Source organism: Heloderma suspectum, chromosome 12 (genome assembly GCF_057233095.1).
Source record: "Heloderma suspectum isolate Gila_16-S chromosome 12, 16-S_ref, whole genome shotgun sequence".
NCBI classification, from domain to species: Eukaryota; Metazoa; Chordata; class Lepidosauria; order Squamata; family Helodermatidae; genus Heloderma; species Heloderma suspectum.
Window position 1 is genome coordinate 3,818,494 of NC_139469.1, and position 26,731 is coordinate 3,845,224.

Sequence of the window (26,731 nt, forward strand, 5' to 3'; positions counted from 1 at the left end):
CCATAATATCAATGACAAAGTAGTAACAGTCGTTACAGCAGTATTGCAACGGTATCCATTAATTACATTTATACTCCACCTTCCTTCATTAATAGCCTCAAGGCAGCTTTCAGGAATAATATAAAACAATAAAATTCAATAAAAACACAATACCAAAACAAAACAAAACCATATTATTACAGTTACTAGCACAGCAGTTAACACCATATCGTTATTATAATAATACAAATACTGACTATTGCGGCAGCTCATAATGCCATCCACGTTATTACTGTTGCTAATTATCGCTGCTGCTTTTTAATGACAATAATGCCACGTTACACTATTTTGTGGTGCGCATATAATTACATTTATATCCCACCTTCCTTCCATCGTGGAACCCAAGGTGGCTACATGGGGTTCTCAGGGGTCTCCCTCCAACACTGAGCAGACCCAGCCCTGCTTAGCTCCAGCACGGGGGCTGCCTCCTGTGCCTGCAGACGATGCCCTGTGTGCGTGCGCGTGTGTTCACATACGCACAAGTACATATAATTTATTTAACAGATTTACATACTTCTCACCACATTTAAAAAATCTCTCAGCACTTCACAAAAAATGCATTAAAACAGAACGTTGATAAAAAAAATTACAATCAAGAACTTACAACGACATAATTAGCAAACAAATGTGCATTACGCTCATCAGCTGCAAAGCACACGCGTGTGCAATGGGAGACTTTATGCGCAGGCGCAGGCGCGCGCCCGCATATATCATAGCGCAGCGCATACTGCCAGGCCACGCCCCTTCGCGATCGAGAAAAAGCACCGTAAGGAGGGTTGACCCAAGCGGCGCGCCGTCCGCCGTTGCTAAGGAAGGCGAAGGACGCTGCCCTTAGCAACGGGGCCCTTTCTCCGAGCCTGCGAGGCCCGATGGCGGCCGCCGCCAGCCCCACCGTCTTCCTCCTCATGGCCACCGGGCAGATCGAGAGCGCGCAGGTGAGCGAGCGGGGATGGAGAGGAAACCGTCCTGGCCCCGCCGGGGCGGAGAGAACGGTGCATCATCTCCCCCCCCTCGGAGGTCGCCATGGTATCTCCCGCGTCGCCGCCGCCGCCGCCCGGGCCACGGGTGCAACCAACGTCCGACGGAAGGGGGTGGCGGCGTTTCCTTGCCTTCTTTCTATTCGGGGGTCCCGCCTCCCGTTTCCCTGCCCTGCCCCTGGATATGGCCTCTTCCTCCGGCGTTAGCACCCTTCTGACTGTTTCCTGCTGCTCAGCAGGCAGAGACCCAACCGGTGCAGCTTTTCGTGGCAGGCGGACCCAGAGACCAGGCACAATCAGCAGGCGGGGGGAGCGGGGGGGCGCCCTGACTTGACACGTGTCGTTAGGCCTGCCCGTAATTCCGCCTCCCCCAACCTGGCGTCCTCCAGAGGTGTCTGACCACAACTCCCAGCATGCCCCAGCCAGCTTCCCCTGTGGAACTACTGCCTCTACCAGGCAATGCACAGCAGCCGGGGCAAGAGAAAGTGAAGGTGGCAACCCTAGAGAGGAGGAGGAGGAGCTGCTGGGGAAAGAGTGGATGGAGACCATTCCCAGGAGGAAAAGAGGTCTTCCCGGGGCTGAAAGGGGGGTCTTTGGACAGGGCTGGGATCTCCCACCCACCCTGCCTTTCACAGGGCCAGGCCCATGGTCCGCCCGAAAGCTCTGGGGGCACGCGGGGCATTTATCTCTGGTCTGCCTGCCTTTTAAGACAAACTTGTAAGTTCTTTTTATTCAACCCGTATTCCGCAGCCAGAACTGCAGTTAAGTACATTCAGAAATGTTCACTAAGCAACTTCAACAGTTGTTACAGTTCTTGCCACGAATTCGCGAAAAGGTTAAAAAAAAAAATCGAGAATAAGCGACAACAGGGGTATTCTTATAGAATCGTAGGGTTGGAAGGGGCCACTGAAGCCGTCAAGTCCAACCCCTTTCTGAGTGTAGGAATCCAGTTTAAAGCATCTCTGACCAGTCTCCGCTGGAATACGTCCAGCGACGAAGTGCCCGCCACCTTCCTGTGCAGTTGGTTCCACTCTCTGACTGCTCTGATCATTGGGAAATTCTTTCTGATGTTCATCTGAAATCTCCCATCATAATTTAAGCCTGTTATTTCATGCCCTACACTCTTGGATGACAGAGAACAGGTTATGGCCCTCTGCTGTGTGACAACCCTTTAAGGCAGGGGTCCCCAACCCCCAGGCCGCGGACCGGTACCGCAGGGGTGTGCGAAATCCCCTCACCGGGGGTCCACGGAGGGGGGGTGATCTGTCCCTCCCCCCCACCCCCCGAATCCTTGCCGGCCCCAGCCGGCTCCACTCCACAGCGAGTCCGTGGAGCTGCCGGCCGACTCCGGCCGCTGGCGGACTTCCGGCCGCTGGGACACAAATGGCGTCCGCATAGCGGACGCCATTTGCATCCCTGTTCTTCAAGTAATAGGCTATGTAAATCTTTACGTAGCCGATTACTGCAAAGAATTCGCATTCTTTTTGCATCCCAGCAGCCAGAAGTCCACCAGCGAAAACACACACACCCCCGATCCGTGGAAAAATTGTCTTCCACGAGACCAGTCCCGGGCGCCAAAAAGGTTGGGGATCGCTGCTTTAAGGTACTTGGAAAGTGATAGCATATCTCCCCTCAGTCTGCTGTTCTCAAGACTAAACATGTCCAGTTCCTTCCATCTTTCATCATAGGACTAAGTTTCTAGTCCCTTGATCATCTTTGCTACCCTTTTCTGAACTCATTCCAGTTTATCTGAATCCTTCTTAAAACTGTGGTGTCCAGAACTGGATACATTATTTGAGGTGAGGTCTGACCAGTGCAGAGTAGCATGGAACTAGTACTTCCCGTGATTTTGAAACTATAGTTCTATTGATGCAACCTAGAATTGCATTTGCCTTTTTTGCAGCCACATTGCACTGCTCACTCATGTTCAGCTTGTGATCAACTGCAAGATCCTATTATTTATTACGTTTCTAAAATTAAAATCTGAAGTACAGCATAAAAACAATATGAAATATAAAAGCTTAAAACTAGAGTATAAAAGTATTTTTACACATACCATTGCCAAACCAGGTATCCCCAGTCTGCCATCTTTTTCACTGGTTCTGCTCCTGTGTCTTTAACAGCTGCTGGCAGAGGCACCACATTTCGTCCATCAGCCTGAATAAAAGTGAATCAGGCCTCCGAGTCATTAATTATTGCAAAGACAGAAGAAGGGGGGGGGGATTTTCTCCTTTTCTGGCTGTTAAAGGCATAGGAGCTCTGGCCCTGCACTGCATCTGGCAAACTTACCAACTTGGATTAGTATACCAAGCTGTGCAGAAAATTTAAGGCATGGATTTCGTTTTCAGTTCCCAGAGTTCGACAACCTCTACTGCAAGTACTGCTTCGTGTACGGTTACGACTGGGCTCCTGCTTCGGTAAGCCTTTCTCCAGCCCTCTTGTCGCTTCCTTAGCTGTGTACTGCTTACTGATTTATTTGAAATACAGCCCAGCATTTCTGTCAACAACTTGGACTGTATTTATCGGTTTTGTGTGACTGTATTTTAAATCCACTGAGGATGGGCCACTCAATGGTTACCATCTGTAATACCTAAACAGAGCCTCAGTATCCAGAAATACTGTTACCAAGACTTGAGGAAAAGGCTGTTGCCTCTGTCCTTCTTGCGATCTTCCAAGAGGCATCTGCTCTTGGGAGAAGAATGCTGGACTAAAAAAACCAAACATAGCAGCCTGACTTAATCCTCTCCCCACCCCCACCCTCAACTTGCTTTTAGGGTTTGGAGGAAGGAATCTCACAGATCACTTCTAAGAACAGACATGCCCAGCAGGACCTGGTGTGGAACTTCCCCATTGACATCACCTTCAAAAGCACCAACCCATTTGGCTGTAAGTGAAACCTTCAAAAGCGCCAGCCCCTTTGGCTTGCTAACTACTCACAGGAACAGGGAGGCCAAAATGTCAGATGGGTCTCCCAAGTGCATGTACATGTGAGTTATTCACCCTAGGAGAGAAGTCTGGAACACAGCATGTGCGGAGGGTTTCTGTTGCCTCTTGGTGAGACTTCAAGGTATCTGATGGGAAAGATAAAACTGATAGGGCCGAGCGACCCCTTTTGCTTAATACAATGTTGCCTGGCATAAAACAAATTTCAGAAATATGCCCCACGACTGCCCAAAGTCTTTGCCAAGCAAAGCTGCATTCTCTACACAGTATAAATTATGTAAATTAAGTACCTTTGCTCAGTGTTTTGCATGACTTAATCGCTTTCTCCTAATTATGGGCAAGGGTAAAGAGGAGCTGTAGGGGACCTTGAAGCCAACTTCTGATTATAACTACATTTTGGATGTTCTTTCATCTCCATCAAGGTTACCAAGAATTTTATCCTGAATTGGACTAATAGTCGATTTAGCCTCACCCCATTGCTTCTAGCAGTGCTCCCTTGAGGCAGAGACCTTTCCCAGCACTGCTTCTTTACAGTCCTGCCTGATAGAGAGTCTCAGACCACAGATGCCCTCTTACCTAAGATCTCTTACCTAAAGAGAATGGGTATTGAATCTGGTAAAGGAGGAGGGGTGTTAAGATCTGGCCAGCTTTTTAACCAGTAAGCATCGTTAGGCACTATAAGGGCACATGATCGGACTTTGAAGCTGCTCCCCTATCAAGCTATACCCACCTGCCCGATGCAGAAAAACAAAGTAGTATTGTAGTAATGAAAAGTATGAGAAATAAACAACTCCTGTCCATCACCATGCTGTGTTAACACCCTTGGGATTATTGTCCTTTTCTTTCTCTCAGGGCCACAGATAGTCATAAGTGTGTATGGCCCGGATCTTTTTGGCAATGATGTGGTTCGAGGTTACGGAGCTGTTCATATTCCTTTTACACCCGGGAGGTGAGTTCATAATCGTGTTCCTTACTAATTTCCTGGGTTCCTTTGAATGCAGTTGTTGCATTCTGGGAAACTGGTGTTCAAATGGCAATAGGAAAACTACCAGGGGAAGGGCTGTAGCTCCATGGTAGAGCCCCTGCTTTGCATCCAGAAAGTCCCAAATTCAATCCCTGGCTGGAAGAACTCTGGCCTGAAACCCTGGAGAGCTGCTGCTGCCAGTCAGTGTTGACAATAATAGGATAGATGGATCAAGGCTCTGACTCAGTATAAGGCAGTTTCTGATGTTCCTATGTTGTACCAGGGGATTATTGAAAATCCATAAAATTCCTCTTCAGCTGCCTGCGATGGGCAACAGCTGTGACGTATGTGGTGGTTTGGTGTCAAATCTGATAAGTTAATAGTGTAAACTTCCCTTATCTAATGGCTTAGTCCAAGAAATGGTCTTTTATTTATTTTATGAATTTTTACTCCACTTTTCATCTGAAAAGACTTAAGTAAGATCAGTAACAAACAAGACAGTCCCTGCCCAGATACTTACAATCTAAAAAACACGACATAAAAGGAAAAAGGGATGGGGAGGGAAGAGGAAAACAGACAAGTGGAGGCACCAGTTCTTAAAGTTACAAAGTTCTTATAACAACCAGCTCAAATGGAAACGATTCAGGGAGAGGAGGGACCTGATTAGGCTGGTCTCAGCAAAGCTGATGGAGAGTGTCCATTAAGATGAAATCACCCTGATTTATTCATTTATTTTTAAGTTTAGATCCCACCTTCCTTCCACAAGGGACTCAGACAGGCCATTGCATGTGTTCTATCAGCAGCATCATTATTCTTTATGTTTTATTTTTCACCCTATGTAGAATGAAATAATGCTTTTCTTCCCAGGAGTGCATGAGGGTTTCTAGCATTGGGAAGGGGAAAGTATTGGCAATCTCAGTATTTATTGTTTACATCATTTCTAAGTGCTTAAGCCAAATTCAGCTTCTGGATTCAGACAGTCTAAATTCTGTTTCAGGCATAAAAGGACCATCCCAATGTTTGTTCCAGAATCTACATCGAAGCTGCAAAAGTTTACAAGGTGTGGAAAGAAGCTAGCAATGAGGGCAAGTCCTTAGTGAAAGTTTGTATGAGTAAAACTCCTGGATCCGGTGTGATCCAGCAGCCATTTGAATTCACTTGAACACACCACTGTCCCAGATCAGAGCTTTGCCTGCTGGGGTGGCAGTATGAGCTCCTCCCCCTGCAGGTAACATCACTTGTGAATCAGAAGCTCCATGCAACTGCCTGGTTGCAAGTGCATGCCCCCCTCCGTTCGTGCACTCTTCTCCAGGGATGTCAGAAAAATTTGCAACAGAATCAAATGCGTTTGGCTTTCTATGAATCCGACTCATGAAGGCCACAGCAGACCAGCGTTTCCCGAGTCGCACAGATTCCGCAGACTTGTGGGCCAGTTTTTTTTACCTTCTGGAATTTTATGCAATTTAGTCATAGAAAAATACATTAAAAAAAAAAACACCAGCCAAAAATGCACATTTCTCCATAGGCTAAAGCATGACAATATGCATTTGGGTGGGATTTGCGCATTTGCACAAATACGAATTTGTGCAATTTCTGCAAATTGGGAAAAAAATCTGATTCCATCCATAAGTGGATGACAGAATGAAAGGCACCTGACAATCTGCGAAACACAGATGGAACAGATTTTACACAAATGGTACGTCCCTACTCTCCTCTCTCTCACACACACACACTCTCACACACACACACACACACACACACACACTGTAAGAGAGTGCTGCACAATTGGGTATTTAAACAGAAAACCCAGCTTATACAAATTGCCTCCTAGGACAACCTCCTTCCACCTTACAGCTACCCCATACACTATGCACACAGCTAACACTGTGTTGATTCCAGTGTTTGGCCTCTCCGTGCGCTGGAGGAAAGGGGCTAGATCCTCATACATTGTACTCAGAGTTGGGGAAGTATAGAGGGAATTTGCAAGCTGTTGGCAAACTGGCAGAGGAAAATTTGTTTTAAGTTTCAGTGGGAGAAGCAGGGAGAAGGGCTGTAGCTCAGTGGCCGAGCACCTGCTCTACATGCAAAAGCTCCTAGGTTTAATCCCTGATGGCACCAGTGGGAAAGACCCTTGTCTGAAACCCTGGAGAGCTGCTCCCAGTCAGTCCAGACAATACTAAGCTAGATGGACCAGTGATCTGACTTGGTATAAGACAGCTTCCTATGTGCTCTTTAGCAAGGGATGGGAAAGTCTGTGGGTGGGTGGACAGACGTACGGGGTAGGATGGGAGAGAGATTCTAGGATTGTGGGAGGTTGGCTGTATGAAAACCTGAAGGTTTCAATCCAGTAAGCTGTGGGGCAGGCTGGCATCCACCTTTTTATTGCACTAACTTTCATTTGCCTTTCTCCCAGCTGGCTCACGGGGAGGCACCCAGAATTCACCGATCCCAAGGTGGTAGCGCAGGGAGAAGGCCGCGAAGGTAAATGCTTGGGAAGAGAAGGTCCTTTGGGCTGGCCAGGCGGTGCTCTGGGAATGAACTCCATCTTCTTTGTCTGTACTTGTGCATGAAGAGCCAATAGTGTGCCAGGCCCTGCAGAGGCAAAGGCAAGAGACTAAAACGTTGCCAAAAATGTAACATGTGCTCACAATCAGGGCTGTTCTTACTCTGGAAGAGGGTGCCAGCCTCAGAGAATTTACCTTTGGGGAGGGAGGAGACAGAGTGGGGGAGGTGTTCATTGGCGAAGCAAAGGCAGCAGGAGCTCCATGAGAGGACATCTGCTTTGGTATGTTAGCTGTTTTTCAGATGTACCCTACAGCAGAAAAATGAGGGAAGGGTAGGAGTGGTAGGGGGGCTGCAAAATGGGAACATCTATCTGCATGAGACACACTGCAGTGTGTAGTTAAAGAGGCCTCTAAATGCCAGTTGCTGGGGAACAATGAGAGGGAGGGAGCTGTTGCGTTCATGCCCTGCTTGTGGGCATCCGGTTGGCCACTGTGAGAACAGAGCGCTGGACTACATGGGCCTCTTGTCTGATCCGACACAGCTGTCTTTGTGCACTGGAGGTGTAGCCTCTTCCCCACAAACAGACACAGTCCTTACCTCTTCTCTCTCCCCCTTTTTCAAGCACCTTAAAATGCAAATGTGGTCTTCTAAAAGTGCATCCTAAATTGCTGTTAGATTTTAACGGGTTCTTCTTTGAGCGCCTAGCCAGTTCTCCTTGCTGATTTTGGGTTGCCTTCTTCTAGTCACTAGAGTGCGTTCGCAAGGCTTTGTCACTCTCTCCTTCAACGTGGTGACCAAGGACATGAAGAAGCTGGGCTACAACGTGAGCCCCGAGAGCCCACTGAACCCCTCACTGATGTCGGTGACAGATGGAATCCATAAATATTAAACCGGAGCTTCCAGGGCTGCATCAAAATCCGCCGCAGTGGCCCCTGCACCAACCCTGCAAGATGTTCTGACCGGGATTGCTCCAAGCACCACCTCAGGCTTGTTCTTCTCATAATGGGGCTGCACCAGTGCAGCTAGGACTGATGCAACCGCTCTCTGACCAAGCCAGCAGCACACACCAGCACTGTCTGAGAGCCATTCTACACGAGCAAAGGCAGCAGAATTCTGGACTGCCCCATTGCAGAGCACTGGTGATTGTGGGCAGAGGCGGGGGGGTATTTTTGACTGCTCCCCTAAATTTAAAAAAATTTCTTGCATGTGGAAAATTAGCACAGCAGGAAACGAGGGTTGCACAGCCCTCTACATGATGCATTGGTTGACTACTAGGGTTATTATGGGGGGCGTGGGTAAAATGGAGGAACATTTGAAAAGGTTAGGCCCACTTGCAGCCGAATGTAGAGTCCAGCTTCTGCCACCTCGGTGTATATAGTCAGTAGGATGGATTCCATGTCACGTCACTCAACAGGGCGCCTCTCGGTTATCCTTTGCTTACAGCATTATTACAACTGTAACATACAGTAAATCATAATGTACCAAATTTGCCTCCTCTGGGCCAGCCACTGCTACGGTAAGCCATTTGCAAGAGCCCGTGTCTCTGGGTTGCAATGCACAACTGTTTTCTTTACAGGAGGCATTCCTGTATGTTCCCATACAAGTTGTAGCAGACACAGCACAGCCTTGGGCATTAAGGCTGTATTTCCACAAGTTAATTTGACCTGTCTTTACCTTCTGCTCACATATACACCCATCCTTAAATGTGCAGCTTGTGTTAAATGATTTTATAATGACATCACATCAGCAGCATTCAGAGGAGGGGGTGGGAAGGGGAGTCTTCCTTGTGGCCCCTACTTCACACACCCACTCTGGAAGCTCATTTGAGCAGCATCGCCAGGGCTGCACAGTGCTGTTGTCCACAGTACTGATTCGAACAGCGAGCACGAAACTTGCCAGGTTCTCAGCAACGCAAGAGGAAATAACTTTATTAAGCTGTTTCAATAGGGGGAGCCAGAACGCCGTGCAAAGCAAATGGCCCTAACAGAAAACTCTGCAACACTATTATCCATAAGCTGAATTGACCCTGGAGAGGTCTTATTAATAGCACAAGACTGTGATGTTTGCTATATATGCAGCCCCTCCTTCCCCCAAAGAGCAGCAGTATGTATCAACTATAAAAGGACATTCACTTCTATTCCAAACTTGCAGCCTGGTGGGAACTAAATGAGAGGCCAAGATAGCTAGAATAGATGCTGATTCTCTCCCCATCTGCTCTGAACCAGAATCATTTCTTGGGGGGGGGGGGGGGTTGGAATCAGCGTCACACTGTTTCCTGGTGTGGCCAACCCCAGCTGCACCACCTTTGGCTACCTACAGATATAAGGAAGGCTGTAGGTGTACCTTAAGGAAAGCGCCAGTGCCAATGCACATTCCAAACCATTTTTCATCAAATGTTTTTAGAAAACGAAGTGGCTGCTAAGCCCCATTTCCCCACTATGCCATGTGCAGCAGAGAGGCTTCCAGCGACTACTAGAAAGCAAGGAAGTCAAATCCACAAAAACAGGGACAGGTGATGGAAGAGTCAAGGATATTGCACAGCCAACCACCCCACCTTGTGCACAGCAGAGTTTCTCATACCAGCATCTGCCTCTCTGAAGGTTGAGCCACCATCATTGCTGCATTAGCTCCAAAGAGGAGCACACAATGTAAGAGCTGTATGGAGTTTGCTGTTTATGCAACACACAGGTAAGTGCCCCAGGACAGGTAACAACAGGCTAGTACTGATCAGCTCTAAAGCCCTGGCTAGATGCTTCAGGCTGGGGAGAGACTGACACCAGCTGAAGCACCCTGGCTGTGTACACAATGGGCCATAGGCAGGCAGCCCCACCCTGGGGACAAACGTGACTGCACCAAATGCCAGCCATTTTAAAGGCATTTTGGGGGAACATCCAGGCTTCAAAGACACTCTTCAACAAGCACAAGGGGGGAGAGTGAAATGAGAGTACCTGACACAAGTCTATTTTACATTTTCCAGTCAAAGCAGAAGTTCTCTGACTTGGCTGAAATGGAGAGCGGAGGGTCGTCTGTTAAGGAACTGGGATAGTTGCCCAGATTTTCTCTATGTTAACCAGATACCAATTGTCCTTGCATGCACATAACTTCCTGTTCTCATATCTGGTTGCAGCTTATCATGCTGACCTTTTCAGGAAACTCCAGCTGGCTGGGCTGGGCTGGGCTGCTTGCCAAGAGAATGATGTCGAGGAGAATCGCCACAGATTTTAACACACCAAAGTGAATAATATCAAGGTTATGTTACATACCCTGAAACTGCGCATCTCCAAGCAATTACATTCCACATATACTAATGAACTGTCATGAATTAGATTGCAAAAAAAGTTATATAAATGCCAAAGCTGTCCATGTTTTTCTCCCTATCAAAAACAAAAAACTAGATTCAGCAGCAAGATTTGTTATTATTTATTATTACATTTCTATCCCACTTTTTCCATCTCGCAAGAAATCCAAGGCAGCTTACGTGATCCCCCTCCTCTCCATTTGATCTTCACAACAACCCCATGAGGTAAGTTAGGCTGAGAGTCCGTGATTGGCCAAAAGTCACCCACTGAGCTTCATGGCTGAGTGGGGAGTAGTACCTGGGCCTCCCCACCCACTCTCCAACCACAAGACAACTTTTTTAAAAGCAGGCAGTTTGGGAGTAGGAAAGAAAAAGAACAGAAGCATTAGCAGGATGAAGGTGCTGACCTTTGGACTTCATTTCCCATAGGCCCCAGCCAGCATGGCCAACAGTCAGGAATACTGGGTTGTAGTCCAAAACATCTGGAGGGCACCAGGGTGGGGAAGGTTGCTGTAAAACAAGACCCCTAGAAGTGTATGCTGCCCCCTTCTTCAGGAAATCACCTCAACTTCAGTAGTTGCAAGGGGAAAAAAACAAAACCAATCACGCAGAACCAGCTAAGAGTACACCCTTCAAAGGGTTCACTGATCTTCGGACTGGTACACCCACTCATGTGTGTCGCTCAATGATGGCTGCATCGAGCAGCAACACGCCCATGCAAATGAGCCACTGCAGACAATACTTCCACACTCCCTCAAAACATGGCGGATACATTCAACTGTGAGCCATTAAAGTTTGAGTAAACAGGTTATTTATTCATTTATTACATTTATGTCCAACTCAAGGTGGCTGCATGTGGTTCCCAGGGGGTCTCCCTCCAAGCACTGACCAGACCCAGACCTGTTTAGCTCCAGCATGGTGGCTGCCTCCTGTGCCTTCAGACTCTGGGTAAGTCATATACCTGGAGTGAGTCAACACAGAACCTAAGGAGGAAACCAATCTGAGAGAACTGGAGAGCCACCACAATGAAGGCGGTTCTCCCTAACCCCCACATGACACTCGGCGGATGCCTGAACAAGGCCATCCCCAACCCATAGGCTTATGTGGGGAGGAACAGAAGAAGCTGCCTACCAGGTCAGACAATTTGCCCATCCAGCCTAGCACTGCCTACTCTGTTCAGCAGCAGCTCTCCACGTTTGCAGGCTGAGAAAGTTGTTCGTTCACCTGTTACCTGGTATCCTGTAACTGGAGATGGCAGGTGTTTAGCCAAGGATTTTCTGCCATCGAGCTATGGGCCTTCCCCACTGTGGTGTTGGACGCAGGTCATCTAGGGCAGCCTTTCCCAACCAGCTGCCCTCCAGATGTCAGACTGCAACTCTCATCATGGCTGGGGGTTTCTGATGCATCCTGAGGGCGCCAGGTTTGGGGTGGGGATGGGAGCTGATCAAGAACATTAAGACATTAAACAACAGAATCTTGCATACTACTGGCAAGCCTAGCCCATTAATCCCTTCCAGGGCAATGAAAATGCTGCTTTGGAGAACAAGAGTGCAATTCATATCTGCAATAAACCCAAGGTAAGTTTTTCAGTTAAATTCCAGTTAAAGCAAGCAGGATATTCTGCCTACCAGGAGGTCTAATTCAGTACCTCCAGCCGCAGAGAGAGAAACTCAGCCATGTTTGCCCCTGGGGTATCTCTGGGCAATTTTAAAAAATGGTTGGAAACAAGTTAAAACAAAAGACAGAATCCTCATCGCAAGAGGAGGTGGGAAGAAACTAGAGGAATTGCTGCAAGAGTACAGGCCCAAAAACGAAATGGCAAAAACAAGCTATGTCAAGAGCTGGAAGGACAGGCAACACAATGTTCCACTGTGAGAACAGGAAGAGTCAGAACCTGCTGTAGGGTGGGAAGAAACAGATTTGCTGGGATGTCAGGCTTAGGAGCAGATGGCTCGATCATCAGTTCATCTCAGGGAGAAAGACTGAAGCAGAATTAATCAAGAGGGGACCAAGAGAGACTGCAATAACAGTATGGCAGAGCGGTCGCGTCTGTCCAGTTGATTTTTCATCCCCTCAGGTGGAATGCTCCAGCCACTTCACCATGTTGAAGTGGATACAGCAGCCTTCCCCAATCTTGTGCCCTGCAGATGTGGTGTTGATGATGATATTTTATAGCATTTTTAATATATTTTATAGCATTTTTATCCCGCCCTTTTAGCCAAAAAGGCTCCCAACATCACTTACAAAGATATTTCTTAAGTCAGTCCCTGCCTGCAGGCTTACAACCTCTAAAATACAACACAAAAGAAAAGGGGATTGGGAGGGAGGAGGGAAAACATAAATTCAGGCACTAGATTCTTAGTAGCAAAGTTCAGCAGGTGATGGGCACAGTGGAAGGGCTGCCGCTTTCCCTCCCTCTGATGGCCTCAGCAGAGTTGCACTATAACTCCCAGCAACCCCAAACACCAGGCTGGGGGAAGCCTGGGGCAGCGCAACAAGACCGGGTTGAAATTCCTATACAGCCTTGAAGTTCACTGGGTAGCCCTGGGCAAGTCATTTTCTCTCAGCCTAGCCTTTCTCTACAGGGCTGCTGTGAGGATGAAATGGGATTGCAGTGACACCCATGGAGGTCACTGCACGCTCTTTAGGAAGGGGCAAGATGTGGAGGTGAAATTAAATTTGAAAGCATTTGCAGTAGGGTTTCCTAACTCTCTTTCTCATCCAGCTTCTGCCCACATCTTCTCCAGACACTGATAACTCCTAAACCACCACACCCATCAGGGTATATGACCATCTCTCACAAAACCAGCAGAAATTTCTTCTAATATAGGAGCAGCCCTCCTGGGTCAGGCCAAAGGTCCATCTAGCCTAACTTCCATTTTCCCACAGTGGCTAAGCAGATGCCTCCAGAAAGCCCACAAGCAGGGTGCCCCCTCCAGCAGCTAGCACTCAGAGGTATACTGCCTCTAAACCTGGAGGTCCCACAGTGGGAGTGGAAGAGCTGCGCTCCTCTCGACTTTGCTGCTCTGCAGTGTCTTTCTTACTCATCTACATTGCACAGGAAAATGCAGAGCATGTTGCCTTTCAAACGGAACACCCCACCCAACTCTTGTCACCCAGAGCAGGAAGACGTGTCCACATTGCTGCTTGCCAACAACTCCTGGGATACTGGGAATTCTGCTCCAGTCTCCAACAAGAGTACTTCTGGCAATGTGTGAAGCTCTCCCAACAGGTTGGTTTCCCATCCAACATAACTTAAAAGTATCTTCCAGTTGGGTTTATGGAGTCTTGTTCTTCAATATGGGAGGCAGATTCAGTTTTTATATTACATCTGGAGATAATAGCAGTAGCTTACTCTCTGTTACTTCAGGCTATGATGATGTCCAAATAAGGACATAGTGCCTCTCTCCAACACCCACTCCCATCCAGAGCTACACCTCTGGGATTTGAAGGCCAGACCTCAATGGGTCAGGAGGTGTGGCTTCCTGGTGTTCTGTTCCCCAGGGCTTCTTGCACAGCAAACGAAGCGCTGCCTTGCACACACACACAACCAGAGAATCAACAAATACCATCAACAGGACTGAGTTAAGTTCTCAGTTACTGCTCAGGGCAGCAGCACCATTTGGGAAATGCTAGAGAGCATGAGACACACACTTTGCGTTACCAGCGATAACTATTTTGCAAATGGCCGCTCTTGATGTGATTGTCACTGTCTGTACTTGCTGCATTTTATTTCACTGTCTGTACTCACAGTTTACAATCCCCACCCTACAACCGTATATAAATACACACATGTATGCATACTTGTAACTCAGGATAACACTTCATGCATCTGATAAAGTGGACTGTAGTCCATGAAAGCTTATGCTGTAATAAACTGGTTAGTTTTTAAGGTGCCATGAGACTTTTGTTTCTGCTGCAAGACTAACATGACTAGCCCTCTGGAAACACACAGAGTGCCTGACAGAGTTTAGAACATGCAAAATTAAGGAACTGATGTCATCAGCCAAGCACACATAACTTCAAGAGGCCACTTCAAGCTGGTTCATCGACAGGAGAAAGGCATTACTGCAAAGTTCGTTAAGTAGGGACAGCAGCAGCCCACCTCCTCACACCAATGTGGCTTAGATGCCACTCCTCCATTCAAATCTTCCTGTGTTTCTGGACGTTTCCTACCAGTAGCAAGCTAGGCCTATACCAGTGTTACAGCCCCCTACTTTCACACATGAATTGTTTTCAAATACAGGAGAACATTTTTGCTTGCTCGCTTTAACATGTTGCCCACTGCTTTGCTAACTCAATAAGCAAATGTTGTACTCCTTGTGAAATCAGAAAAATAAGTTGGTTAGCTATGTTCTCTTATACTGCCATTTGTACAAGGAACCCAGAGAGAGGAGGATTCTCCCTTTACCAAGAACTGTACCCAGAAGACCCAGAGAAACTTGGGTATCTTTCTTTAATGGACTGTTCTATCACTATTACTGAGGGGGCAGTTCTAAGAGAACGACAGAAGTCCCAGACCAGCAATGGAAGTATCAATGCCCGGCAAAGTCTCCTGGTACCTGGTGGCTGAGGCTTCCCAGGCTGAGCTGAAGAGGTTATGTCAGCAGGAGCAACACCAGGCCCCGAGAGGCTGGGCCGTCTTGCACATGGAAGATTCTCTACTTTAGGGTTGCTCTCCGTGGAGTTGCTGTCTGCATGCTGAACCTGAAGGCGCAGCAGGTGCATGGAAGACCAGTGTTCAATCCTGATTTGCATCTTCACATCTAAACCAAACCCTTGCCCTGGGGTGACAGCAACCACTCACTTTTCCACAACCCGCATGTTAGCACCTTCCCAACTGGCTACGAGGACGACCATTAAACCGATGAATTGCAGCAGCACCAGGGACTATTTAAGGTAGCTGGACCAGCACCCAGGCTGGGTTCAATATAAATGTTGTACATTCTTTGTATCCTCAGTTTATCACGGAGAGCATAAATTCAGTACAAATGAAGAATTCCATTTTGACTCCTCTGTGATATTGTGTTCTTATATTAGCTTTTAGTGGTTTTATTGTATTTACTTCTATTGGCCTGTGACAATAAACTATTCATTCATGTGCCACTGTTCTTAGGTGGAAGACTTGGCACAAAGTGTCTTCAAAATGATCTTGACTCCCCTGCCATCTTTCTCCCACCTCATGTTTCTCTTTATTCTGCTCATGCCAGTTCCCTGGCTATGGATGAGAGCCAGTTTTGCTTCCTTGATCATGCTGAGGTGCAGTAACTATGTGAGCTCATTTCCTGGGGAAGGGGTGCGCACCAGAAGCCCCTCATGAAAGCTGGCTGGAACCCTACTTGGGAAGAGGGGCAAAGGGATGCGAGGCAATGCAGGCATGTCCACTGCCATTTCTGTGAGCTAAAAGCAGCTGGGCAAAGACAGGTGCCTCTCTAGGCCTCCTGGGGCAAATTGGTCAGGATGGGACCCCATTCTTACAAGATAAGACACCCCACCTTGCCACACAAAACCGAGTGCTAATTCCCTGAGCAACAGGGATTATGGCAGTCCAGTGTACCACCGTTCCACCAGTGGGACGAATTAAACAGACACTTTGTGGAACGCCAGGTGGCAGTCATTTTGAAGCCAATCCCAAGGCACCTTTGTCCATGATGTTCCCTCTTCCAGCTCCACCACTCTCAGCTAACCAAAAGGTCTCCTGTTCCCTCAGACTTCTCCATTGCTGCCTCTTAAGGCTTAAATTGCCTCTGACCTCGCCTTCCAATCCCTCCTCACCTTTTCCATGTAGCCTTTGGCACAACCCCCTAGTCTCCCACACCCTCCTGGAACTAAGCTGAAGTATGTTTAACTGAAATAAATGCATATCCTTCCCCCATTTTATCCTAATTCTACCATCCTCCCCTGCTTCCTTCATCATCTCCCCTGTCTCAGATTTTAGACTGTAAGCCCCTCTGGGCAGGGACCTGTCCTCTTGTATTGTATAAAGAGCCATGCACTCCTCGATGGTATTGTAACAAACATATGCACACATACTAAAATCATTGATTGGGACTCCCAGATCTAGAGTCTGAAAAGCCACAACAGCCTTGAATATAAGCAATACACGTTTAATTCTGACAAGACACTTAACTCAGACAAACCTCACCTTTCTACGGTTCATTGACCACTTTTCTGCAACAAGGGAAGGGCACACATACAAGAACATTATGATACAACAGTACAAACTATAATTTATATTCATACAATAAAAGTTCAAGAGCACAAATTCAATCAAAGCTAACCTGCTCCCAATGTGTAAGAAAATAGCTTGGGGGTGTGTGTGTGTGTGTGCGCGCGTGTGTGCGCGCACATGCGCACACAACCATATGTGCTTGCATGTTTAAGATTCTGCCATGAAAAATGAAACAATATATTCCTCCACAATTTATGCAATATTAATACACAATACACATTGAAAATGGAAAGAGCCACAGAGAAAATGGTTGACTTTGTAACAGCTTTTCTTGAGATAGGGTGCTTCCAGATGAGGCGTGTATTGTGTAGTTCCGCTGCCTCAAAAGTGGGATTTTAAGGGGCAGTGGGAGGCGGTCCAGATATCATCTTCCATTTGTTACCCTCCCAGGTTTCCCCACAGTTTCTTCTTTTTTCTTAAAACAAACAAACAAAAACCAATTAAGGAGGGAAAGACGGAATATCTGCACAACACTTCTAAACTGGTAGTGCTACTTTAGGTGAACCTGATGGCTTGTGTACAACTAAGGCCGTATGCAGATGCAATGCTGACACTCTCAACCATAGTTAGGAGATTAGAAGACGGTCATGGGATGATGCACTCCCTTCTCCAAGAGGAAATCCCATTCTTACGTAAACTGTGGTCGAACACCCACACTAAGGCAACTAGGTGCCCTCTTACACAGGATTTGTTAAGCAAGGTGGATAAAAAATATTTTACTTGACTTTTTAAAGCTTCAATTGGATTTTTCAAACCAAAATTAAGTTTTAGCTATAAGAAGTTTCTTTTTCATTAAAAACCAAAAAAAAAAAACACCCAAAAAACAATTTAAAATGAAATCTGACCTTAATGCTGAACATATAACGTATTAAAACTGCATTTCTGACCTTCTTACATATTTATGGAAGGGTGCTTTTCATCCTGCAGAATGAACTGCAGGGAAAACATCTTCAGTCAACTGCAGTGTAAGCAACTGTAAAGCGATACATATTGGGACAAAAAATTCTAACCACATATATGCTGATAAAGTCAGAGCCAGCGGTGACTGACAAGGCAACTGATCTTGGATGTGTGGTGTACAACTCCATTAAAATGTGGACCTTGTCTGCAGCTGCTGTGAAAAACGCAAATTTCATGCTGGGGAAACATTAGGAATAAAAAATAAAACTGCCAATATCATGATGCCTTTATACAAATCTAAGGTGTGACCACACTTGGAATACTGTGTAGTTCTTGTCACCATTACAAAAAGGATATTGTAGAGCTGGAAAAGGCACAGAAAAGGGCAACCAAAATGATCAAGGCAGTAACTCCACTATGAAGAAAGATTACAACATTTGGAGCTTTTTAGCACAGAATAAAAGAGTAAGAGGTGTATAAATGTATACATAGTGTGACAAAGTAGATAGGGAGACATTTTTCTCTCACACACACAATACTAGTACCCAGTGGGATCATCCAACAAAGCTGAATGGTGGGAGTTTCAAGACAGACAGAAGGAAATACTCCTTCGCACAGCACATAGTTATACTATGGAATTGGCAAACAGCAGATGTAGTGATGGCCTCCAACCTGAATGGCTTTAAAAGAGGATTAGACAAATTCATGGAGGATAGAGCTATATCAATAGCTATGCGTCATGATGGCTATATATTACCTCTAGTATCAGAGCCTCTCTGTAATACCAGTTGCTGATATCATCCTGTTTGTGGGCTTCCCAGAGACATCTGGTTGGCCACTCTGGGAACTGAATGCTGGATGAGAGAGGCCTTTGCTCTGATCCAGCAGGGCTCTTCTGTTCTTACGTGCCAGTTCTTCACAGCAGTAGCCTTTTTTGCAGGCACATATTTTCTTCATTTGAGACTGCTAATTCAAAATTAAGAAATATACTGAGAGCTGAAAAAGTAAACTTTTGTTCCTACTCTGAATAAAAATACATGAGAATGAAAACTACTAGTTTTCGAAAGTTGAACAATAATTTAGGGTGCAGTCCTATGCATGTTTAAACAGAAAAAAAGTCCTACAACTCCCAGCATTCCCTAGCCAGCATTGGTGATTTTAAAATCATGATTTAAAATCGCCATGATTTAAGTCAATCCACCCTGCTAGCCAACTTCAAATCCTGATTAAGCAGGGAACCATCAGCAGTAACACAGCCCTTAAGCATGGTTAGGAATATGGCTAGCAGCCTTATGCTGAGTGAGACCATTAGTCCATCCAATCCAGTACTGCCGACACTGACTGGCAGCCACAGCTCTCCAATGTTTCGGGCAGGATTCCTTCCTAGCCCTACCTGGAGATGCTGGTGGGGATCGAACCTGGGACTGTCTGCATGCAAAGCAGAGGATCTGCTACTGATCTACAGCCCATCCTGGTTAGGCAGTAAGGTTTGCTCCGGGGACACAGAGTGGGTATAGTTAAGAGTATACCACCACTACATCTACACTGGCCTGTCAGCAAGATGGTTTGCTTTAAACAGCAGCCACTGTAAAATAAACACCTCCTGCAATTCGTCAGTTTCACAAGTGATTTTACCACATGGCATAAGGGATAAATAATAGAGAAGTGGGAGTCCAGAGTCCTCTCAGACATGAGGAATTAGTCATAGGGTTCTTTGCCTCCAAGCTATTGGCTTAAAACAATGCCAACGAGTAACTTCTAATAAGCCTTGCTGCAGCAACGGGGAATCATGCCAGTTTTGCAAACTTCCCGCTCATTTCAATGGCACTCTGCTGGATTGTGCTCCTGCTAGAACACAGTGGGTAAAAGCCAACATAAGTCCTAGAGCAGACCCATTAAAATGAATGGGACTTAAGTTCGTCATGACAAACTTAAGTCCCATTCATTTCAATTAATCTACTTTAAATAGGCCTTACATTGGATTTTACCCATTGTAAATCCCCCTACATACCATGTTTCAGTTTCTAAGTAGCAAAATGTTAACAACATCACCATTTTTGTGGGTTCAAAATTATATATAAAGGACAATTTGACAAAATTGTGTTGAGTTTGAGAGTAAGGCTATTTTGGAGTATTCTCCCTTTCAAAACCCTTCATTTGGAAGGGAGCGGGGGCGGGGCGGGGGGAGAGAGAGAGAAGAACTGACTACATGTTTTTATTCTAAACCTCATATGGATTTAAAGGAGAACATAGTCTCATACAGGAAACATTTGGAATATGGCTACTAACTAGGTTAAGGGAGACCCATCGTGGATCAAGACTTGTGCATGATGTTATGCACTTAAGACACACACACACACACACAGGCATATTCAGCTAGCAGGAAATACACCAGCACTGGCCAAAACGTGATTCTTGGTTGGTGCCTGTTCACTGTAGAATGTTCCAGAGGTTAAAGAATTTTTCAGATTGGCCTGGAACAAGAACCACAAACAATCTAGGTGTCTCAAGCTTTCCCATTGTTCCACAGGGAAAGGTAACTTTTGTTGTGGCCTGTTAAATATAAGGACAGATCCAAAAGCCTGGACAAACAAAATTAAATACAATTATAAGTCACAATTGGAAGTAATTTTCAGAGAAGTGCAAATCTTGCCACAGACCAATTGGAAAGCAGCTGTTTCATCTTCATTAACCTCAAGATTCCCAACTCTGCCACTAGCATTCCTGATATGAGTGATGGCCCCTTAAAACCACACAGCTAATCAGCAATTGTTGTCATCCTTTTCTAGCCTCCCCTTGATGAGAAGTGTATGACCCAGGTATCTCAACACTCTGGTCTGACACCAGAGATGCCATCCAGTCATTGCAAAATAGAAATCCCAAAACTGGTTTTTCTTTCTAAAAAATAAATTAGAGGCCATAGAACAGCAGCTGTATACAAGGAGGTTACAAAAACAAACTTTATCCCACTCAGGGTGTGTGTGTGTGTGTGTGTGTGTGTGTGTATGAATGGGTTGCACATCTGGAAGTCAAGTTCTTTTTACAGTTGCCATTTAAAGAAAGCAGAATTTTCAAGCAAGTAATGATGACTTAAACCTGAGTATGGCTTAATGACAAAATGAGTCCGAGGAATAAAAGTTCACTTTGCAATGAAGACTGTAAACAGTGCCAGTTATTAGCATGGAGTGCATCTTTAGTTAGAAGAATTTAGTTGATTAAACTTAACATTCATACAACAGTGTTTTTCTTTAAAAGTATTACAAGAGAGAAATAATCTCTTCTTTCATGATCTTCTGACTATAAAAGGCTTCCCAGAGTCTTTGCTCAGGGTGGGAGAGACATAATCATAAAACAGGGAGGGGAAAAGGCAACTGTAGTGTTTTCCTTTTAAATGTCATCTTACTTTCATATTCCACTCAAAATTTATGCCACAGGAGTGTTTCAATTTTCATTACAAACTCTTTGTTCAAAAGCAAAAGGTTTGTCCATATTCCCTTTTAAACTCTCTTTATGGAAACCAAGAGCTAAAATATTTATATATAAATAAGAGGGCATTAAATCATTTAAAAATGACAGTATCTTAATTTTTCAGCTAGACTCGATAAGTCTATCAAAGCTACAGACTGTTAAATAAGGGTATTATAAAAATCAGCAAGAGTGAAACTGAGCGCCCATCTTGCCAACTCAAATCCAAAATGGTACTAATCGCTTTTTTAAAAGTGCAAAAGTATACAAGGATAACTGCATAATAATAGCAAAGATCATCCAAAATTAGTTCCCCAACTTGTCCCAATGAAGCTGCATTCAATGTTGCCCCACTGTTTCCCTCCTCCCCCCATTTTTGTCTTTAACTTGCATTGCAAGTCAATAGAAACAAAATACACACACAATAATTTCCAAATGAAGTCACTATCGGACAAGCACAGAGCAAAACACTCCTGAACACAAGCGTAGCATGCCAGCCACTCAGACAGAAGTCCTTGACAAGTCCTTATAAGTGTAGAAATTCAACACTGCATACAAAACAGCACACCTGTAGGTTTCCACAACTGGAGGAGAGTTTGCTTCTGTTCCCCTTTTGACAAGCTTGACTCCAACCCTTCCCACCGAACCCCAGAAAAAAAAAAAAAGATACAGTTTTGCGCTACATTTTAGTGTGCGAGGAAAATATATATAACTTCTGGGCACCCAAATCCCTCTTCTTCTTAGATTTATAAGGACTATAGGTGAACCAACAGTCTAGAAGAGTATACGCTTATGTGCAAATGCATTCACTAAGCTCTCTCAAGTCTCAAATCTATTTTTTTATGAGCATGGAGTTCTGGCAGATGTGGGTCATAGCCACTTCAGGGTCCAGTTTATGGTCTACAAAATATAGCAAAGAGGGCTATTTAAAACAGTAGGTCCTTCCCATAATTGTTGAAATGATTAACAAAAAAATGGGGGTAGGGAAGAGAGAGAAGAAACCTAACTTTGGTGAGCAAGTCTGATCCTTTTATGCAATGCTTCCACAAGTCAAAAGTGAGAAGTACCATCTGCGGCAGATGCTAGGTTTAGATCAAATGGTGATTAGCGAGATAATTCTTCAAAGAATGCAACTGTAAACCGCACATCTAGCTCCCCCAAGTCTTTTGCGCACACGGTTTGGCCCAAGCCAGCCTCGGACGTTTTGCTCAGTTCTGCAAACCTTCCACCAAGTTCAGTTCTGCACAACAGGCCTTTATAGGAGGAAAGGATTTGTGGTGTTTGCAGGCTGGGAGGCAGACGGGGCGATTCCAGTACTGTGAAGAGGCTGCACCATGGACCCTGCAATGCCTACACTCATCCCCTGGCCCATGCGGGTGAGAGACGCCACAGTGCCCATGGCTGGCATGGGTGCCATGGCCATAGCCACTGGCGCTACGGAAGGCAAGGGTACTGGCTCCACGACCACAGTGTTGAAGGACGGACTGCTTCCCATGACGGGACTCGACCGCATCTGATTGAGAGTGAGGGGCTGAGGCTGGTTCACTTGGAAGGGGTTGATTGGAGCAGCAGCAGCAGTTCCTAGTGACAAGACAAGAGGGGCGGGAACAAGAGACATAGTCCAACCTGTAAGTGCTCCTGATTTGAAGGAAAGCCATCCCCACAAGCATGACGGCAGAGACTGCCTGCCACTCTGGGTTTCTGTGCCATCCCCACAATTGTCCCAGCCACTCTAAACATAAGGAAAGCAGGCAGAAGGTTATGCTCCTCCTCGTCCTCTGTTTAGGAGCAATGGAGCACAGAAAGGAGAAAACCAGAGTAACACATCTCAACAGTAAACAGTGCCGGAACAACACTGTTTGGAAAGGAACTGTGATTGCTAATAGGCCCAATCGAGGCATATTCTGTGAAGTTTACCAAGACACTAGCATCTCACTGGCCAATTGTCCCCACCAACCTCTCTAAGGCTCACCTCACAGTTGGGAACTACAGAGTCATCGCTAACTTTTCTCTAAGTGAGCAAACGCAGCAATTCCTCCCAAACCCATTCATTTGAGGGAGGTTCTATACAAGCATGCAGCCCCAATAAGCAATTTCTACTTCCAAAACGGTACAGGCAGGTCAGACAACAGAAGCTGAAACAAATTTGAAGCTGAAACCAATATTCCATCATCCTTTTTAGTCAGAACATCTGCAGCCAATAACTTCAAGTTATTTTATTCTGCTGCTTGCGTTTTGCTATTGTGCGCTGGCTTCTGCTCAAATGCCTGTGTCAGGGCCTGCAGACAGGATTCAGGGAGTGCCCAGGAGCTTGTGTGTGCCCTGTGGAATTTTTGTACTTTTTGCTTCCAAAAGGAGACAGCCTTGGGAACTACCCAAGTTTCGAAACTGATTGGCCGTGGAGCACGGAGGGCTTCTGTTTAAGGAACAGAAGTCCAAAGCTACTCGTTTCACAGTTCTTTGGGCTCGTTTCTCAGCTTTGTCATGAAGGTGTAACTTAAGCAAGCCCGTTTCCAGGGAGGGAGGGAGAAGCTGGAAAAGAGCAAAGAAGAACTTTCCCAGGATATGACATTTAGGCCCATTGCCAAAACTACAAATTCCTTGCGGCATGTACACAATTCCATTTATTTGGTAGGCCTCGGTGACCTCTGTGAAAGGCCTGTTCAGTGACTGCCAATAACAAGAGGGAGAGAAAGCATTAGCTGCTGGATTTGGCTGCCTTCTACAAGATGGGCATTTTCTCAAACTACTGAGAACTAAAACAGCCAGAGCAAGTTGCTGCACCTTCAACAAAATAAAACAAAAGCACTTAAAACAAGTTTGGTGGTTGTTTAGTTCCAATTGTATTGTGACTCCAAGTCTACCCCTTGGGTTTATGGGCTATTCTACTTCCTATACAAAAACCTTTCCTCCCTATGACACAATTGGGAAATATTTGCCCACCTTGTCCCAAAAGTATTAATTTGCTCTCAAAATACAAAAATGCAGTCGCCTATGGAACTCAACAGGTGGCAGCTTTAAAAACAAAGACACAGACTTCTTGAACCAATGGAACTCATTTCCATGTGCTATTGAGAGTGAAGATAAAATTGTGGGGGTGGGGAGGAGACAACCTTGTACACCACCTTCAGCTCCTTGGCAGAAAGACGGAATGCAATGTAATAAATAAAGTTGTATGGTATTTTTAATATACAATATATTTAATGATTAGATCATTACATACAGGACTAACTCTTTCAGTGGCAGTTAAGCCAAAGTACAACCTCCATTGGCAGACACAATGTACCTCTAGGAAAGCTTTCCCAAATCTGGTGTCATCCAGATGTGCTGGGCTGCAACTCGTATCACCTCCAGAGAACATGGCCATTGTAGTCCAAACTGGAGGGCGCCAGCTTGGGGAAAGCTAATCTAGGAAATACGGTGGCTAAGAGTGAGCCAGGTCTCAACCGCTAAAATGGCAACAGTGGTAGCCATTGCAGCATTAACAGTTGCAGAACCGTTGTCAAGATAATGCACGTGCAGCACCATGTAAACAGTGCATATTAACTACACTTGGAATTACCCACAAGGGATGGGCATCCCCCTGCTTCTTGCAACATGCATCGCTTTGCTTATGGACCACTTCTTCATGTAAAAGTTTGTGACATCATTCACATATAACACCAACCCATGGTATGCCTTGTTGAATTCTGGGTTGTCATGATGTGTGAATGCGGCCATGGTTTGTTTACCACACACAACCCAGAAAGAGAACCCATGGTTTGCTGATGGGCTGTGAACCCTGGGTTGTTTAAACCATGGGTTGTCATTAAGTTTGAACCCCAAACCATGGCTTGTTCATGGGCTGTTTCACCAGGCTGCAGAGGCAACAGGTAAGAGTGATAAAAAACACCAAACATTCTACATCCCAGTACTACAGCACAGCAAAGGTATTTGGGGTACAGGGAGGGAGAGGGCAGAGGACAAACAACTCAGGGATTGAGAAAACAAGCCACCTTTTGTTTGATTAGGCTGGCTTGCATGATCGAACAAGCCCACCATGGCTTATTTAAACCATGGTGGGCTGCAGTGCATGCCAGCAGCCATTTTGAATATTCAACGCATGCCGGGTGAGATTTGAATATTCAACCCCAGCCGTGGCTTGTTGTGTCATGTGAACCCGGGCAACAGGGGTTGTGCGAGGGTCTCTCGTTAGGTTATGCGAGGCTTGCTTAACCCTCACACAACCCCTGCTGTCTGGGTTCATATGATACAACAAGCCACAGCCTGGCACTGAATATTCAAATCTTGCCCAGCGCACACAAGCACACACTGCAGCCAATGGGCTACTTTGATCATGTGAACTCGGTTGTTGTCTGCCAGACAAACCTGGAGTAAAGCAACAAACCATGGTTTAAATAAACCATACGTTAGCGTTATCTGCAAACCAGGCCATAATAGGACTCAAAGTACCCAGGACCCAGGCAACGAACGCATGCTATCTTTGCTGTCACCCATAGGAAAAAACTATGGTAGAATTACAGCTAATGTAGAAGGGTGTAGGAAACATGTCCATTTAGGATTTGTATGTAAAGGCGACAGTTTGGAAGACTGCTTTTTCTCCATAATTTGTAACTAAATCTTATTGTTCTTTTAACGTAATCCAAGAAGACAGTTCTATTGTTGTGTAGATTGGGAGACGATGTATTAGCATCAGAATTCACTGTGATTTTGTCATTCTTAATAATGTAACAATTCAACCTCTGCTACTCTTCATTGTTTTTGAAATGTTAAGTTTTACATTAGGATGTGATTTTTCTTTCCACACACCTATCTGGATCACGCATTAAAGCATTTCCCTCTTTTTTTCACTATACTTTTCCCTGTATCTCTTGGGTTTGGTGTCTCTGTCCTTAGAATTTTCTCTCTCATCCTTCTGAACAAGCAAGAACTAATTAGACTGAAAGAATTAGGGATCAATGCAGTTTTAGAAGTTAACCATGCTAACCTAGTTATTAATTATATTTGGGTCAAAGGAGAGCAAGCTGCTGATAAGAAATGCTTTTGGGGGAACCCTGAGTAGGGGGGTGTTGAGCTAAGTGAACTGACTGGTCTACCCCAACTTGTCAAATCCTTATCTTCTCAGTTTAAGAGCTGCTGTTCCCCCTTCAAACAAACAGCAAATTTGCTCTCAATACCAAGATGTACCTTGAGCCAAGAAAGGATTCAGTGAAGGTGCTGGTTGAAGTGGTTTAGATACCAACGAATCCAGGTTCACCAGAGCAGCATTGGGGCCCAAGAAAGACTCGGGGGTTTTCCGAGCTGTGCTCTGTTTACTCGAGGTCGAGTTTGCAGGCTGAGATTCAAAGAGGTCGGGGCTGGTCGTACCACTGTTCTGGGCTGACAAAGTGGAACCTGAATCAGCTGAA

General features: G+C 45.6%; 2 protein-coding genes across 3 annotated transcripts in view; one reads left to right on the plus strand and one right to left on the minus strand.

The window, feature by feature from the left end:
* Positions 1-868: 868 nt before the first annotated feature.
* B9D1 (B9 domain containing 1) lies at positions 869-11,954 on the plus strand. Its single transcript, XM_084818121.1, has 7 exons — positions 869-974; positions 3,365-3,433; positions 3,791-3,902; positions 4,812-4,908; positions 5,921-5,983; positions 7,337-7,404; positions 8,172-11,954. The coding sequence occupies exons 1-7, from the start codon at positions 909-911 to the stop codon at positions 8,315-8,317; spliced, it is 621 nt and encodes a 206-aa protein (XP_084674247.1). The 5' UTR covers positions 869-908; the 3' UTR covers positions 8,318-11,954.
* The window catches only part of EPN2 (epsin 2), a 59,949-nt gene continuing 45,171 nt past the window's right edge, over positions 11,954-26,731 (minus strand). The window contains exons 8-9 of one of the 2 annotated variants that reach the window (XM_084818119.1): positions 26,511-26,726; positions 11,954-22,904 (exon numbers count right to left, since the gene is read on the minus strand). In XM_084818119.1, coding sequence (XP_084674245.1) covers positions 22,579-22,904; positions 26,511-26,726 — 542 coding nt within the window. In that variant the 3' untranslated portion in view covers positions 11,954-22,578. The remainder of the gene's footprint in view (positions 22,905-26,510; positions 26,727-26,731) is intronic. The other variant, XM_084818120.1, reaches the window with a different exon arrangement.

Bases quoted from the DNA above. Each gene is read 5' to 3' on its own strand.
- B9D1 (XM_084818121.1), top strand. From the start codon at position 909: ATGGCGGCCGCCGCCAGCCCCACCGTCTTCCTCCTCATGGCCACCGGG. The intron at 3,903-4,811 runs GTAAGTGAAACC...TCTTTCTCTCAG, and splicing joins AAGCACCAACCCATTTGGCT to GGCCACAGATAGTCATAAGT. The intron at 7,405-8,171 runs GTAAATGCTTGG...GCCTTCTTCTAG, and splicing joins GCAGGGAGAAGGCCGCGAAG to TCACTAGAGTGCGTTCGCAA.